Source organism: Pleuronectes platessa, chromosome 17 (genome assembly GCF_947347685.1).
Source record: "Pleuronectes platessa chromosome 17, fPlePla1.1, whole genome shotgun sequence".
NCBI lineage: Eukaryota > Metazoa > Chordata > Actinopteri > Pleuronectiformes > Pleuronectidae > Pleuronectes > Pleuronectes platessa.
Window position 1 is genome coordinate 19,445,350 of NC_070642.1, and position 15,254 is coordinate 19,460,603.

Genomic DNA, 15,254 nt, shown 5'->3' on the forward strand with positions numbered 1-15,254 from the left:
GGACGAAGTACGATACAGGTTCAGGAGGATTCTCCTGCAAAACATCAATATTGTCACGTTTTCTATTTTTCAGTTATTTTTTTTGTGTGTTAGCGGAACGTTGTCGGGCCTGAGGTGGGTTTCATTAAACATCGAAGCACCTTCACATTCTTGTGTGGACAAATAATTAAGCTACAAATTGGTTGTGTTTTTTTTTTTTCTTCCAGTTTTATTTAAAAAAAAAAAAAGGTAAACTTCTCCAGGACCATTTATCTAGGTGTGTGTGTGTGTGTGTGTAGATTCTAAACAGTTTTTTTTTTCTTTTTAATCAAGAAGAACAAAAATGAACAAAAAAAGAAAGTAAAATATATAATATAGCAGTGCTTGGAGGAGTACGCCTGGTGCCCCCCCCGCCCACCCAAAACAACCCCGGGTCGGAGGAGGGAATTCATTGAGGGTACAAAAAAAGCATCAAGTCTTTAAAAAGCCAAGCTGCCTCTTTTTTGGGGTTTTGGACTGCGGGTCGTCGCTAGAGGGGAAATACCAATGACGCAGAACCAGGGGAAGAGAGGGAGAGAGAGGAGGAGGTGGGGAGGGAGAGAAAGGGGGAGGGAAAGGGAGAGGGAAGGATGGGGGGATAGGGAGGGGAGAAAACCTGAAGCTCTATTGAAGCAGTCGTCTTCCACCCGGCTGGCTTCCTCTCTCCTGTTCGCAGAGACCGGGTGGAGCGAGGGAGCGAGCGAGGGAGCGAGCGAGGGAGGGAGGGAGCACTGGAGGTGGTGTGAGGAGATTTCATGGGCTCACGAGTCTCCAGTGCGATCCCACCCAGAGATGGAGGAGAGAGAGCGAAGACGTCAGAGGGGGGGGGGGGCGGCCGGGCGCGGTGGCGGTGGTCGTCGTCGTTGGCGTGAGAGATGGGGGGTGGGGTCGGGGGGTCGGGTTCGATGAGCCTCGAGAGCTTCGAAGGCTGCTTTCGCTCTCGCCCCCCCCCCCCCTCTTGTGCTCCGCCACCTCCACCTGGGCCGGGGCCGGGTGGGGTCAGGGTCTGAGGGCTTCCTAGCTGGCCTCCACACGCAGCTTCTTCCTGTTGGGCGGCTCCTCCGGCTCCGACTCGGAGCTGGAGTCGGAGCCTCCGTCGAAGGCCGACACGGCGCTGCCCTTGGGGTTGGTGTACAGGCTGCTGTCGGACGAGGAGTAGCTGGCCTGGAGCTGGGCAGAGCCCTTCACCTTCTCCAGAGCACGCACTGCAGGAACAGAGGAGGAGGAGGAGGTAGAGGGGTTCACTAAAGAGTCTGCCTCACCTCTATCACTGCAGCTCTACTTTTATTTATTTGCCAGAAAACAAATGACTGGATTCTCAGAACAGTTTTAAAATCAGCTTCTGAGAATCTAGACCCGGAGGTGTAATAAGTGGAGACCTCATGTTTCCCTGATGGACTCAGTGACTCAGTGAGAAGCAGAGCGTCCTCACCTTGCTGCTCTAGCAGAGCATTCTGCCTCTTCAGGTCGTCGATGTCCTGCTGGTGCGTGTGATTTTTTCGCCTCATGTACTGGATGTACTCTGTGGCTTTGTCTAGGATCTGAGCTCGAGACGCCTGTTTGGACGACTGCTGTTATTGACACATGCAAAAATGCAGCAGTGACGCATGTATACGGTCTAAAGCTAATGAACGCATGCATGTTATTTGGCGACGCACAAACACGCAAACACAAACACACACAAACAGCGGGAGGGAAATCTGCCTCCTCCTAACGTCTCACAGTGCTCTAGCACTTCAGTCTGACATCCAGGGGTCAGTCAGGTCACGACCCCGACACACAACAGTCTGAGTGTTTGACCCCATGACAGCAAACAAACTGCAGCAGCCTGTTAGTGGATAACAGAAACTTAAACCTAGTGTATATATAATATAATATAATAATCCTTACTGAAAGATCTGAAACCAGAAATCATTTACATTTAAGAAACTGGTGAATATTTGCCTTTTTTGTATTTATAAATCAGCTTTAGTTGTTGGGTTTAATGAGTTTGGAAAAGGAACTAAATGGTTCCCAGCACCTGCCTCCTATGAACTGCCTGTTTAAAAATGTAAAACCATGAATCTGATGTTACATTTAATGCCAGATGTTTTGTTTTAACATTTCAACAGTGTGTGTTTGTTTACCAAACAACTATTGAGAATTCATACCCAGCCCTAATGTTCATTGCTTCTACAGAGCAATAACAGCAGTATGGTTGTGAGAGAGGCGGGGGGGGGGCAGCTGTAACCGAACACTCTACACATTATGAGCACTCGTCTCTCGGAGCATCTCGTGAGCCGCCGCCCTTCACACCACTCGCTCGCCCGTCCCTCCCTCCCTCCCTCACTCGTCTTTACTGGTAAAAGAAAACACGGAGCGGTCAGTAAATGAAGCGTCTCCAAATGTCCTGCATGTCAAAACAGGAAGAGAGAGAAAAAAAAAAAAAAATGTCCTCATAATAACTTCCTGCCACCGGTCCAAGTCTGAAGACCGCATCCCTCAACTCGCTGCCACTCTACTCTGTCAGCCAGGCTGCCCCCCCCCCTCACTGTTTCCCTCCGCTGCCACACACACACATTGGGTTAATACATCTGCATCTCGGATTACTCACTAGAAATCATTACTATAACATCACGGCACAAATTCTCTCATCATTACTTATTCTAAACAGTCAATTTCCTATTTAACTCACACAAACCAACACACACATGCACCCACAAACACACTGCATGCAAACACAAGACAATGAGCAGATTCACGAGTGTGATGAGGAAGGGGGGGGGGGGGGGGTCACTTACCGTTTGAGGGTTACCAACCTTCTCGCCCTGGAGCGCGGGCACAGAGTCCCTCAGGCTGTGGAAGCTATCTTTGATGTGATCCCTACGCTTGCGCTCCAGCGCATTGTGGTGTGCCCGTTTGTCTGCCTGCAATGACAAGAGTCACACGGCCTTGAGCCCGGCAGCAGAGCAGCGTGGGTAGAGGACAGCGGGGGACCAGCCGTCCCCGGTCAAACCTACACAAGCCGCTCTGCTGCCGAGTCCCGCTCTGCCTCCACCAACCAAACTGCCTCTGTGCTGCGGTGGTTTTCATTTAACTGATCCAGAGTCGACAGACGTGTGTGTGTGTGTGTGTGTGTGATCACATCATGTGACGTGACTTGTGGGTTTTGGTTCAATGTTTATTCACGATGTCAAAGTGAAGTCTAGTCGTATAAGTTGAATATAATATGTAGTAAAATAAGATATTAAACACAAGGTAAACATCTAGGACTCGTGTATTTTAGATGTATTTAAGTTTACAGGCTCACTTGAAAAATGTAATACAGCATCTGCAGAAATGTCTTTTAACAAAGTCTTAAGGAAACAAAGTGAAATCATTTTTTGATGTTTTGAAAGAAATAAAATGTTCTTTACATTGAAACTCATGAAATCGACAAGATATTCGCGTATATGTGTGAAACTACAATCCGCATTTTGTATCTATGTGATCAGTGATAAGTCAAGACATGGACTAAATGTACATTTTTCTCTATTAAGTTTAATTTATTGGCAAAATAAAAAACGCAAAGACGTCGTCAGATGTTGAGAAATTCTCATATGATCCCTTCATAGGTTTAGAACCAGACAAAAAACGAACCACACGTTCCTCAGCATTAACTACACACGTTGGAGATCTTAATAAAACTAGTCATAATCAATCATCAGAGGTGTCACAGATTCATCTTATCGAGTGGTGGCTGTCAGTCAGTCAGTGCCACGGTTAACGACTCGATAACCTCCAGGAGCCTCGTGGTGAAAACTGTGTTAACCCTCTGGAAGCTGACGTAAACATAGTTGTTTACATGATCCTGTCAAAATCAATGTAAGATAAACAACCAGAACAGCTGCAGCAGAAAGCCGAGGCCTCCGTCTTCCACCTCATCATGTTGTCGTACGTGTGTGTTGTTATTTATGTTTTGTCACGTGCAGTGAAAAATGGGTTGGTAATGTGCAGTATCAAGAAAAATAGGCAAATATCAGAAACGTTTTAAAATGCTCAAATAAAATATGTTGTCCATGTTTCACTATTTGGATTTATTTCGATTGGCTGTTTTCTGTATACTTAACGATATCTGTTGAAGAAACACGTCTTATTTAGTATTTAATTAATTTAAAACCAAATTTCCTTTTCTTTTATCATTTATTATTGGTTTATTCACTTGCACAAACATTAAGCTTAGTTTGAACAGTATCTTCTACACGATGAGGCCGTTTGACTGACACCAGGATACAGTACAAGTACAGTTGTATACTTGCTTGTTGCAGTTTAGGTTTCAGGGTTTAAAAGCAGACGACTGCGGCTCAGTGATGTGTAGTTTGTGTAGGAGTGTTGTTTTCTTTTCTGAACCTCGGTCTCCCTCAGTGTTTCCTGTGTTATTTTACTTTGCTCAGCTTGAACCAGAGGACGTCTCCTGCACAGGGAGAATATCCACGTTTCATCAGGAGCCTCAGCGCTGAATCAAACTCAACAGTTTCCACGTCTCAAGTCAAGATGTAAAAATAACTAACACATACTCGTGCAACAGCGTCCGAGAGGCTGTGAAATCCAACTACTCATTTGAATACTCATTCAACTGTAAAGGCACAAGATGGCTGCCGTGATCACATGACCAGAGCCAGGCAGGAGATCAGTTTCCTGCCTGTTTTTAAGGCCGGACCATCAGCCTGCAATCACATCTGATTATGGACTAATCCACGCCGGCAACAGTTTCGCAATAAACCAAAAGGCCTGATTCAAGTATTGGTGAAACGTCAGTAGAATGGTCACGACTGCACGTGGCTGAACGGGAGTCAAAGTACACGTCATGTGACCCGGTGTCATCTGACTCACGCCGTCCACAGATCACAACAGAAACCAAACTGAGCCGCAGGTGAGACGGCACGCGGGTTGAGACAGGCCTCGCCCGTGTCACAGGGTTTGGTGGGAGGGTCAAAGTTAAAGTGTGACTCAGGCTCAAGAGGAGAAACGTCCCTCTGAGGTGACAACCTGTGACCAATACTGAGGCTTCACCCAAACTGTCACACAAGTGCAACAGAAACAACGATGACAAAACTGCTTTACAATAATCACTGCACATTTCCCACAAGGCCCGTCTTGTGATCAGTCTGGCTGGCATGGCAACAGCTGCTCCTGTTGCACAAGAGCCACAAATCCACCAGGACCGTGAGCGTATCATGCAAACACCCCCCCCGCTCGCTCCGCTGACCCTGGCATAAACAAACACAGGGCTGGTGTAATTACGGCACAGTGCGGCAGCCATCTTCATATGAACAGCCTCTGTGAGATGACAATGGAATGAGGCGGGGAAACAATTACAACCTTGAATAAGCTGCAAGGTTTGTTTTCATCAAATAAATCCGACACACAAACCTGAAGGTTGTGTGTCGGATTTAAAGAATGTCACAAATCCTTTTCTGCACTTCACCGAGTAATAAGCCTCAAATCTACTTCTTTATTTATTATTAAGATAAGATCCATTTATTCGTCCCAAACACATGCAGTCATGCAAAGGCACACTCATGCAGGAAGGGAAATTTAACCTCAGCTTTTGACCCATCTGGTGCAGGACACACAGAGCAGTGAGCAGCCATGTACGGCGCTCAGGGAGCAGATGTTGGGGGAGTAAGGTGCCTTGCTCAGGGGCACTAGACAGGGCAGGGAGACTCTTGGATTTTTGGACAGATCAATCCAGGTTCGTCTTTTGTTGTCTCTCCGTGGAGTCGAACCAGAGACGAACCAGAGACCTTCTCTGCCCATAGTCCAAGTTTCTGCACCAATATCGGTGTCCGCTGTAGTATTTTCTATTGGAGGTGGAGCAACACAACTGGAAGAACGACCAACTGCACTAACACAAACAAACATGAAGCATTCTATGGAGAAGGCCTGAGGTTGTTACAGCTGCAAACCGTCACATCAAGATGCACACGGATCAGGGGGGGGGTTACCACTTCTGCTAAAACCATCTCTCTCTCTCTCTCCCTCTCCCTCTCTATATGTGTTAATAGTTTATAGAAACATTGACCACAAAATATCCAACTCAACCTTAATAGACTGACTTAGTGGTGGCGTGCAAAATGTTGTTTGTCTACTTTATGGATCCTTTTAACAGTAGTTTTAAATGATTCAGATCTTCTTGTATTTTTCGGTTGCGGCGATCGATACGAATAAATTCCTAAATCAATGTATACACAACAAAAATACAAGCTAACTCTACCGAGACATGTTATGGTGCTTTTGGAATTACTGTATATGGGATATTTTTATCTGACGCACCACTAAAACCAGTGCGTTATCAGTTCATCATAAAACTGATACCAGTTGCCGGCTGCCGAAGAGGACGCATGACCCGAGCTGCTCCCTCCGATCTATTCATACCCGACCACGACACGTTATGTAACTGCTCCAGGTGCCGGGTGGAGGAGCTGGTACGGGCTGATGGTCGTCTCCCATTCCCAGCATGACAGACAACACATTAGGGAATCTACACATGTGAAATATTCTCCAGCTTTAACATAAAAACTATAAAATGGCTACCAAGAGCCAGATGGACACAGGACATAGTAAAGTAAACTAAAGGAACATTCTGGCTTCCAGTGTATGCTTCAAGCTTTGATCAACAAAGCAACTGCAGCCATATAAACTGTAGGAAGGTCAGGTGGGTCTTTCTGTCGGACAACACTTTATTTTGGGACTACCTCCCGCCGCAAGCAGTTCTTTGCAATACTAACTCGTGCAAAAACTCAGTTATACGCCAGACTTATTCACCCAAACCAGGAAAAACTAGCTGCCAATAGGATGATTATCATCACTACCATCTGACATCAGACACCTCTTGAAAGAGGAGCAGCTCCATTCATCCCTTTACCAAGGTTAGTGTTAACATAACATCCCATCATATACATTATTTTACTTCGTTTTTTGCTTTGTGCTCAATCAATGTCAGACATGTAATTTTTGATGGGCTGTTTATTTGTGTGTGTTTGTTAAAGACCAAGAATCCTTTTCCAAATTATTAATCCAGTGCAAATTCTTTTTTTTATGGAAAATTGTGTATTTATTTGAGCCTGATTTGAATTAAAACATGTTTATTGCGATTGTTGTTGTTCAATCTTGCTCAACGCAGACTACAAACCATCAATATTATACAAGGGCACCTGCACATTGAATTTCTATTTCTATCTATGTCAACCATGACAGAAATGAAGAAATATATCCGAGTCCCAGAATTACTAACACAAACCCAAAATTGAAGATAAGGAAAAGCAGCCGAGGAGAGAATAACCCTGGAAACACCACGTTATCTCTTAAACTACAGACAGAGACAGTGTCCATCGTCTTTCCCACAACCAAGCTGAGCGCACTGAGATAAATTTATCAGCCCTATGATGTTCCTTTCACAGGAATATCCATATCGCTGAGAAAGAACTTCAACACAGAGACATCACAAACTATGTAGCTGCCAAAACAATTCTCTTTATAAAAACAAAAGTCACGACAGAAGGGAGACCTACGTAAAGGTTAAGTGTGAACGGGATCTATTGGCATATGTTGAATATAAAATAATACTAGTGATGTTTTCACTTGTGTTTGTGTGTTCTAAGTGGTACATGTTTGCTTTTATTTACTCTAAAATGGTCGATTTATATTTAAATACTTCATATTTACACCTGGGGCGGATCCTCCCTATGGAGGCCGCCATGTTTTGTTTTTTTTACAGTAGCCTAGACTGGACAAGCTAAACACCCTTTGAGTTACCACAAGTTCTCTTTCATGTTCGGAGAGTGAGGGGTCTTCAGCCACATAATGAAACTTCCCGTCTATATGTCACTTAACTCTACACATAAAACCGTTAAATGTATTTAAGACCTACGCTTCAAATACCTAAAATTCAGATTTTAAGACTTGCTAAAACACAGTTACACAACAATTGTTATTGTCTGGGTCGTGTCTGTATATCTGCAGATTAAGGCCACGTTCTGTTTCATTCAGGACAAGATGTTCTGAGATGGAAGCAGCTGTCACTAAATTCATATCTGCTACTTTAACAGTTATTGAATCTAATGAAACCACGTGAACTGGACCGTGGTGGATTAATGCATCTTGCCCGTGCAGTGCTTTACATTTTAAAACTCTTTCTGTGTGTGATGTTGTGAAGTCGCGTTGTTGTGCATTAACCAGGTCGTGCATGGGTGTGTTTCTCTCGCGGTGCAGCTATACGTCATGTGTTTAGGCTGCCTGTCCTTCAGCGGCCTATGGAGAGAACACGTCCCTTTAATCACAGGACAAACATCCCGCAGCAGAGCTTCCTCACGCGAAGGATCGCACCGAGGGATGCGGCCACGTCCCTCCTCCTCCTCCTCCTCCTCCTCCTCCTCTTCACCGTGGATGCAGAATTAAAACGTCCCTCTTTCATAATGACGTGACCTAAATGTGTGAATGTGCAAATTGGGAGCGGAATCCCCCCGTGAAGATGATGATGATGAAGAGGAGGAGGAGGAGGGAGACACGACGGAGCGGACTCGCGCTTTCTACGTGGTCACGGCTGATGGAAGATGAGATATATGGACGCCTCGGTGACGGGATAAAGCTTTGGTCTAAATATAGATGTCGTGTCTATGGCTGCACACACACACACACACACAGAGAGGGTGGTGGTGGTGGGGGGAACCCTGCAGTGAGTGCACGAAGGCTGCAGCCGAGGGAACAACCGCTGCACGAGCGCAAATCCCCCAATAACCCGTGCGCAACAAAAAATATGACGCAAAGTGGCCGTGCGCGGATATTGATTTGGCGCAGAAATGAGAAACCCCCCCCCACACACAGTGCAGAAACATCACCCATCGCTATCAATACACAACAAAAAAACACACAGTAAGATAGATAGGCAGATGTTGTGATGGATAAAGTGGACAGTGAGACATTTTGTGAGACAGCGGACAAGTCCCCCCAGCATTACGCACCACACAGTGATACCTCGGTGAGTCTTCCTGCAAAAGACACAGAACAAAAAGTACAATTGTAGCCAGAACTGTTCAGCAAACATCGGACTGTGCTCGCTGAGGTGAACCAGCGAGTGAATCATATTAGCGGGTTAGCGAAGCTCCGCGGCCGCACGGAGGGGAAGCTAGCGATGCGTGTTAGCGCACCGAGAGCCCCCCGATGCGAGGAGAAAAGCGGGGCTAGCCGAGCAAAGCTAACGCTAGCCGAGCCAAGCTAGCTCAGGCTAAATCGCCTGCTAGCACAACAACATGGCGAAAAAAGCGGGGCGGAAAAGTCGCCGGTACTCACGTCACTGTCGACCTCGATGTCGTCGTTGTCGCTCATTCTTCGAGGCGAGTGTTGGGCGTGTAGGGGACGCGGGGCTGAGAACACAACATGAAGCGGTGGAGCACCGAGCGGCGCTGCGGCGGACAGACTGCTAACAGCTCGCGATCTGTTTGGACGAGGCTCCCGACGCCTCCACGTGACTAAACGCACCACACGGTACTTCCGCCCCGCAGCACGCATGCGCCAAGACCCGCAAGGTGGCGTCTGGGAAATGTAGTCGCCAAGGCGGGTGTTTTCCCTCCGTGTGGCGTGTGTGTCCGTGGATTGTTGGCGTATTTTCACACGTGCGTATATTAGACGTGAATGGCTGATGATTTATGAGCCGAGCAAATATCATAGATAAGTGTTTGGTTTGATTTGGTGGGAATCCATGTTTCTTCAAGGACTACAACACCCGTGAGGGATTGAGCTAGCTCTGCGCGTCACAGCATCTTTTCCCCTTGCAAGGCATCATGGGAGTTGTGGTTTGAGTCGTATTTGTGTGTCACAGGAGCTAAATAGGGCCATGGCTGAGACACGTGGATTTTAAGAATTCACCCCGGACACTCACACACTCACACACACTCACACCCAGACACACACTCACACATACACACTCACACACACTCACACTCACACACACATTGAAAAACACCCACTGAAAAACACCCACTCTCACACACACACACACACACACACACACAAACACACACAAACATTTATTGGTTCTTTATTTTCTCTTTCTTTTTAAATGAGTTATCAATGGTTTTATTTAATAATTTAGGGGAAATTATTAATTGTTTGATCATTTCAGGCAAAAATCTGCTCGTTTCATTTGGTTTCTTTCTTTAATTATAGTTATCTGAATATTGAAATATGGAAAATTTGTCATTTGATTGTAAAGATAATTGTAAAGATAGTCGTAAGTTTCAGGCCGATGCATTTGACCCTGTTGTTATGTTTTTAAAACAACATCCACAGTGTCTACCTGTAATAGACCAGACCATTTCATATCACACTGGTGTAAATAATTAAATTTATTAATAAAACTGTGTTGTGTAGCCTGGGGGGCTGGTCACAGGAGAAATTGCAAATAATCTCCTCTGGTGCTTCCTCTTTTTTTCCTGCAAAATTTGTGCCGGAGATAAGAAGCTTACACTGTGGATTATTTTGCAGATCAGTCAATGTGTAAAAAGAAAAACAAGCTTGGAGCCTCATCCATTCCCGCGGCGGGTCAAGAGGCCACAGCAGCTGCAGGCGACACCCGGCCCTCCCCGACACAAACAAAGCCTCAGACCTGCCCTGACCTTCATCCTTCCATCCCTGCCTCTCTACCTTTAAGCTGGATCTGGATCATCCCCCCCCTCTTTTGCCTTGGCCCCTTGTTTCCAGTCCCCTCTGCCCATTCCACCCCACATCCCTCTGTTTCATAGAGTCACATTGGATGTCCTGTAGCGGCACAGGGGTCAACCCAGTAATATGGTAACTGTAGAGCCTGTTTAAAGGATGACGACACAATAAGGCCTTTTAATAATGCAGCCGCTGCAGTGAAGGCTCTCTGTCTTTGTGGATGACAGTCAGAGAGCACAGAGCTTTATCTGTGCTCTCATAAATCAACCCAGGGGATGGGTGATGTTTCAGGACTCACACAAACTGACACTTCTCTCATTGCCACTTCCTTAATGCTGCAGGGAGCTCCCACACCGATGAGCTGCTGGTCCAGAGCAGTGAGAACTGGTTAAAGAAACACAAGCATGTGAAGCTGTGATTATGCTTCAAGAGGCTGAAGAGTCCAGGCAGGGACTCCCTCCCCTCCCCCCCCTGTCCTCACTGGCCCGGCCTGCTCAACCATTAAGATGCCCTCCTTTTGTCCCGTCGCAGGGTACTGGAGGCAACACGAGGCCCCCAGTACGCACTCACCATTACAGATTTTTTTTTTTGTTTTGTTCTTGCCATTGTTGTCGGTGCATGATTTTTGACGGGGAGAGGAGGGGCTTTGGGGGGGGGGGGGGTGGGCTACTGTCAGAGAAACCATAACATGACGTAGTTTCCCTCTGTGACACAGATTTCATAAACATTTAAAACACAAAATATGACCTGGATTTAGTTACAGTTACAATTGAAATAGCTGATAATGAAAATATATTTAGATTTTTTTTAAATCAGTGAAGGGATTGTGTTTTTTTAATTCAGCATTATTCCCTCTTACACTTGAACGTAGTTGCACTTCAGCTAAAATGCTTTAAATTAATCGGAGCAAGCATTTTATTTTCCATACTGGTACATGTAACTATCTTCTGGCTTTATTTATATTAATTCAGTGAGATTTATTCATAGAAGGCTCATAGAGCGCGTGCAGCTGCACCAGGGGGGAGAGGTGCAGCTGATACCTGTTGGCTGATTACTGCCCTGGAGAGAAAGCAGTGGAGCCTCTGAGCTGAGGAGACTCACACTGGAAACTTCTCCTCGGTTTCATATGAGTTTACGTTTGCTCCTGTGAGTCAAATAAAGATGTTTAAACCCGAGTGTAGATTATCTTTTAAACATTTTATATTTTTCATTGTTACTCTCGTGTTAGGGGGGGGGGGGAGTTGTTGAGTTGAGTTTGGAAAAACTTCTGCCGGCCTCAATTCCTCTTGTTTGTGTTTTTGAAGGTGGCACCAACACGGAGGGCAACATGGCCGACGCTGCTCCCTCGTGGCAAAACGACTCGTTCCTCTCGTTCAACACCACCGCTGCCATGTCCCCGGTGGTGGACAAAGCCCTCAAAGCACTCACCACAACTTTATTATGCATTGTCATGGTTTCATTGGGATGCACCATGGAGCTGTCCAAGATCAAGGTGACCTCAGAAGCTGTTCCTACACGCTCACAGATCTGAGATCATCTAACACTGACACATCTTCCTCCTTCTTTCCAGATGCACTTCATGAAGCCGAAGGGTTTGGTGATAGCACTGCTCTCTCAGTATGGAGTCATGCCTTTCACCGCCTTTTGCCTCGCTAAGGTTGGTATCGCTGCTTAGCTCTGGCACTAGAAAGGATTCACTTCATATTTCTTACCACTCGAGGATCATGTGATCACTTGTATAACATATGAACTGGTCTTTAAAGGGAGAGACTCTCAACTTGCCTCAGGGCCACTATGCTCCTCCACAACTTCTGTATATTAAAGGAGACACATGATGCTTTTGCAGTTTCTCTTTCCTCTCGTCATAGGTCGATTAGTGGTAATGTAAATGCCCTGTCAAGTGCCCCCCCCCCCCCCCCCCCCCATTATAAATGCTGGCTCTTGGTTTTGAGAGTTTAATTTAATAACTGTAAAAATCTGATGCAGATTTAAGAAACAGGACTTGTTAAAAATCTTTAATTGATGAAACATTTAAAACAAATGGTAAAATCTCGTTAGATCATGTTTTTGGGAGAAGACTTGTCAATGGTGATATTTTGTGTTATTTATGTTGGATTCCTCATTTATCTGCCATATATGTTTGACTGATATCACTATTACATCATAAGTAGATCATCCGTGATGTGACTCTGGCTGCAGGCGTTCCAGCTGACGGACATTAGGGCCTTGGTGATTCTGATCTGCGGCTGCTCTCCTGGAGGAAACCTCTCCAACGTCCTCACTCTGGCTCTAATGGGCGACAACAACCTCAGGTTCACCCACGCACTCATTCATTCATCCATTAGGGGGCAATATGGTGCAGAACGACCAACAAATTGGCAAAGTGTTCACAGTAAGACCTCACTATGATGGATGGAGAGTTGAATGTTGTGTGCCCCTGCCACCACAATCAAATTCCAACACAAGTTTCTCACCAGTGAATCCTCTGGTCTCTGTCTCTGCCTCAGCATCGTGATGACTGCCTGCTCCATGCTCCTGGCTCTGGGGATGATGCCCCTGCTGCTGTTGATCTACTGTCAGGGTTTCCCTCACCTGCAGGAGGCTCTGCCCTACGTCGGCATCGTCATATTTCTCTCCCTGCTCGTCATAGCCAGCGCCCGGTGGGCATCCTCATCAACTTCTACAGGCCGCGGTACGCCAACACCGTCAAGAAGGTGAGTGGGAAAACACAGACTGCATTTAGAAGATGGACGACACTACACCCCTGACACCCGTGACATCATCGGCACAAGATGGCGACGTTCGTACACAGAATATTGAAGAAGATGCGTCTCCCATCTTTTTATAAAGTCTACGGTGCAATAGCCAAAACGAGAAATGTTTTTTTTGTGTATTCATGGGATGTTTTGACAATAAGAAATCACTGAACCACACTTATCTCTAAGTAATAATATGGAAACAAAACAACTGTGCTGTCTGATCGGTTTCTTGTCCTGTTGTTCTCAGGTTGGCCTCAGTTTGGCGCTGGCCTGTTGGTTGGCGATCCTTGTCATCTCTGCCATGGAGTTCTCCTTCTGGAAGTTAATGTCTCCTCCTCTGTTGGTCTCCGCCGCTCTGATGCCTCTCATTGGCTACACCTCCTGATACCTCATCTCGTCGCTGTGCCGGCTCAGCCAACCGTGAGTCGGGCGGGTCGGGGGGGGGGGGGGTTATCCGGGCACCACGTTCTGAATAGGAACTGTGGCTAATGGCACTATTGTTTATATATATATATTTAGCCTTTTTCTAGATCAAGTGTAAGCTATTAATGAGTGTCTGTGTGTGACATCTCCCCAAAAGTGAAGCCAAGTCATCTTGATCGCCCCCTTGTGGCTGACTGCAGTGTAGGTCCTAAACCCCCCCCCGTGGTTTCTGTCATTTTGGGAAGTTCTTAACAAGCTGATGTTCAAGTGAGATGTTTTTCAGTAAATTTGGTATTAATGTTAATTGATGCTTTTAAAACGGTGAAAGGCTTTAAGCTATCGATGACGTCATAATTGACAGCTGAAACTCACCGTGATTGGTCGAGCTTTTGTTGTCACTACTGAAGATGGCGACACTCTTATCGTAAGAGGAGGAAGTGGAAATGTGTCATTGATCGTTATAAATATCACAGATACAAATAAAACTGATATGAATATTTATTCTTCTAGCCACTATTAACCTTTATTCATGTCATACTAATATTTATAACTAATAAAAAAACTGAGAAACATGGTTTAACCTGTGTCAGGACTATGTATAATTTATCTACTATTAATAAATCCATTATTACAGTTTAGGAGGTCTGGTCAGAGGGCAGCGCCATGACACCTACATCAGGCTCTGATGTTCAGATCCACAGGTCATGTGGTTATTATGTGAGCGAGTCTTTGATCCATGATTTATGAATAAATCTGCCTCAGGGAGCGGAGGACCGTGGCTATAGAGACAGGCTGTCAGAACTCCCAGCTGTGTGGCGCTATCCTGAAGGTCGCCTTCCCCCCCGCGGTGATGGGCCCCCTCTTCATGTTCCCCATGGTCTTCGCCTTCTTCCAGCTCACGGAGGGCGCTGTGATCGTCGGGCTGTTCAGGTGTCACCGCCGGTTCACGCAAAAAAGGAAAGGTAGGGACTGCGTCGATGAAACAAATTGTCTATTCAATTCTCTATTCATTATTTAACAAATGATTGATCCTACTATGTTTTAATATGCTTATCTGTACACACTTGACCTTGGGCAACACATGGAACCTTATTTCCTTTATGTCCACGAGTACTGCTGAACTAAAGATCAGTACAAAAGACTTAGGAGTCATTAAGAACTAGCGTTTAATCATAATTTTTAGCCAGAAAATAGCTTGGTTTGTTGCAGTGGGACTGGGATCGATTTATCAAACTGTTTATTCAGCCATTGATTCTTTACTTGTTTACTAACTCTGCTCCTTCAACCTTCTTCATAGTCTCAGCTGCAGAAGCGTACGAGCCAGCGCCCACTGACGACAATGCAAATGTGTTACTGTGACAAGTCTCACTTCAAATG

At 45.7% G+C, this 15,254-nt stretch overlaps 2 protein-coding genes across 5 annotated transcripts; one reads left to right on the forward strand and one right to left on the reverse strand.

Annotated features, from left to right (window-relative positions):
• Positions 1-1,030: 1,030 nt before the first annotated feature.
• max (myc associated factor X) lies at positions 1,031-9,495 on the reverse strand. 4 transcript variants are annotated; one of them, XM_053444995.1, is made up of 5 exons: positions 9,328-9,495; positions 9,000-9,026; positions 2,799-2,924; positions 1,451-1,574; positions 1,031-1,223 (listed from the first exon to the last, which is right to left on the reverse strand). In XM_053444995.1, the coding sequence occupies exons 1-5, from the start codon at positions 9,361-9,363 to the stop codon at positions 1,036-1,038; spliced, it is 501 nt and encodes a 166-aa protein (XP_053300970.1). In that variant the 5' UTR covers positions 9,364-9,495; the 3' UTR covers positions 1,031-1,035. The 4 variants fall into 4 exon arrangements, with proteins under 4 accessions (XP_053300970.1, XP_053300969.1, XP_053300972.1 ...); XM_053444994.1 differs by having other exon boundaries at positions 1,451-1,589; XM_053444997.1 differs by lacking the exon at positions 9,000-9,026.
• A 1,706-nt stretch (positions 9,496-11,201) lies between these two features.
• Positions 11,202-15,236, forward strand: slc10a1 (solute carrier family 10 member 1). The gene is given in 9 exon segments (XM_053444772.1): positions 11,202-11,253; positions 12,000-12,187; positions 12,266-12,352; positions 12,895-13,007; positions 13,203-13,353; positions 13,356-13,409; positions 13,702-13,874; positions 14,640-14,839; positions 15,175-15,236. Coding segments are annotated over 9 exon segments (1,080 nt in total).
• The last annotated feature ends 18 nt before the right edge of the window (positions 15,237-15,254 follow it).

Excerpts from the sequence above, each read along its gene's own strand:
- max (XM_053444994.1), bottom strand. The coding sequence starts at position 9,363 with ATGAGCGACAACGACGACATCGAGGTCGACAGTGAC. Across the intron at positions 2,925-8,999 it reads CACCGAGGTATCACTGTGTG|GCAGACAAACGGGCACACCA; the intron begins GTGCGTAATGCT and ends TTGTCATTGCAG. Across the intron at positions 1,590-2,798 it reads AGGTTGGTAACCCTCAAACG|CAGTCGTCCAAACAGGCGTC; the intron begins GTAAGTGACCCC and ends TGTCAATAACAG.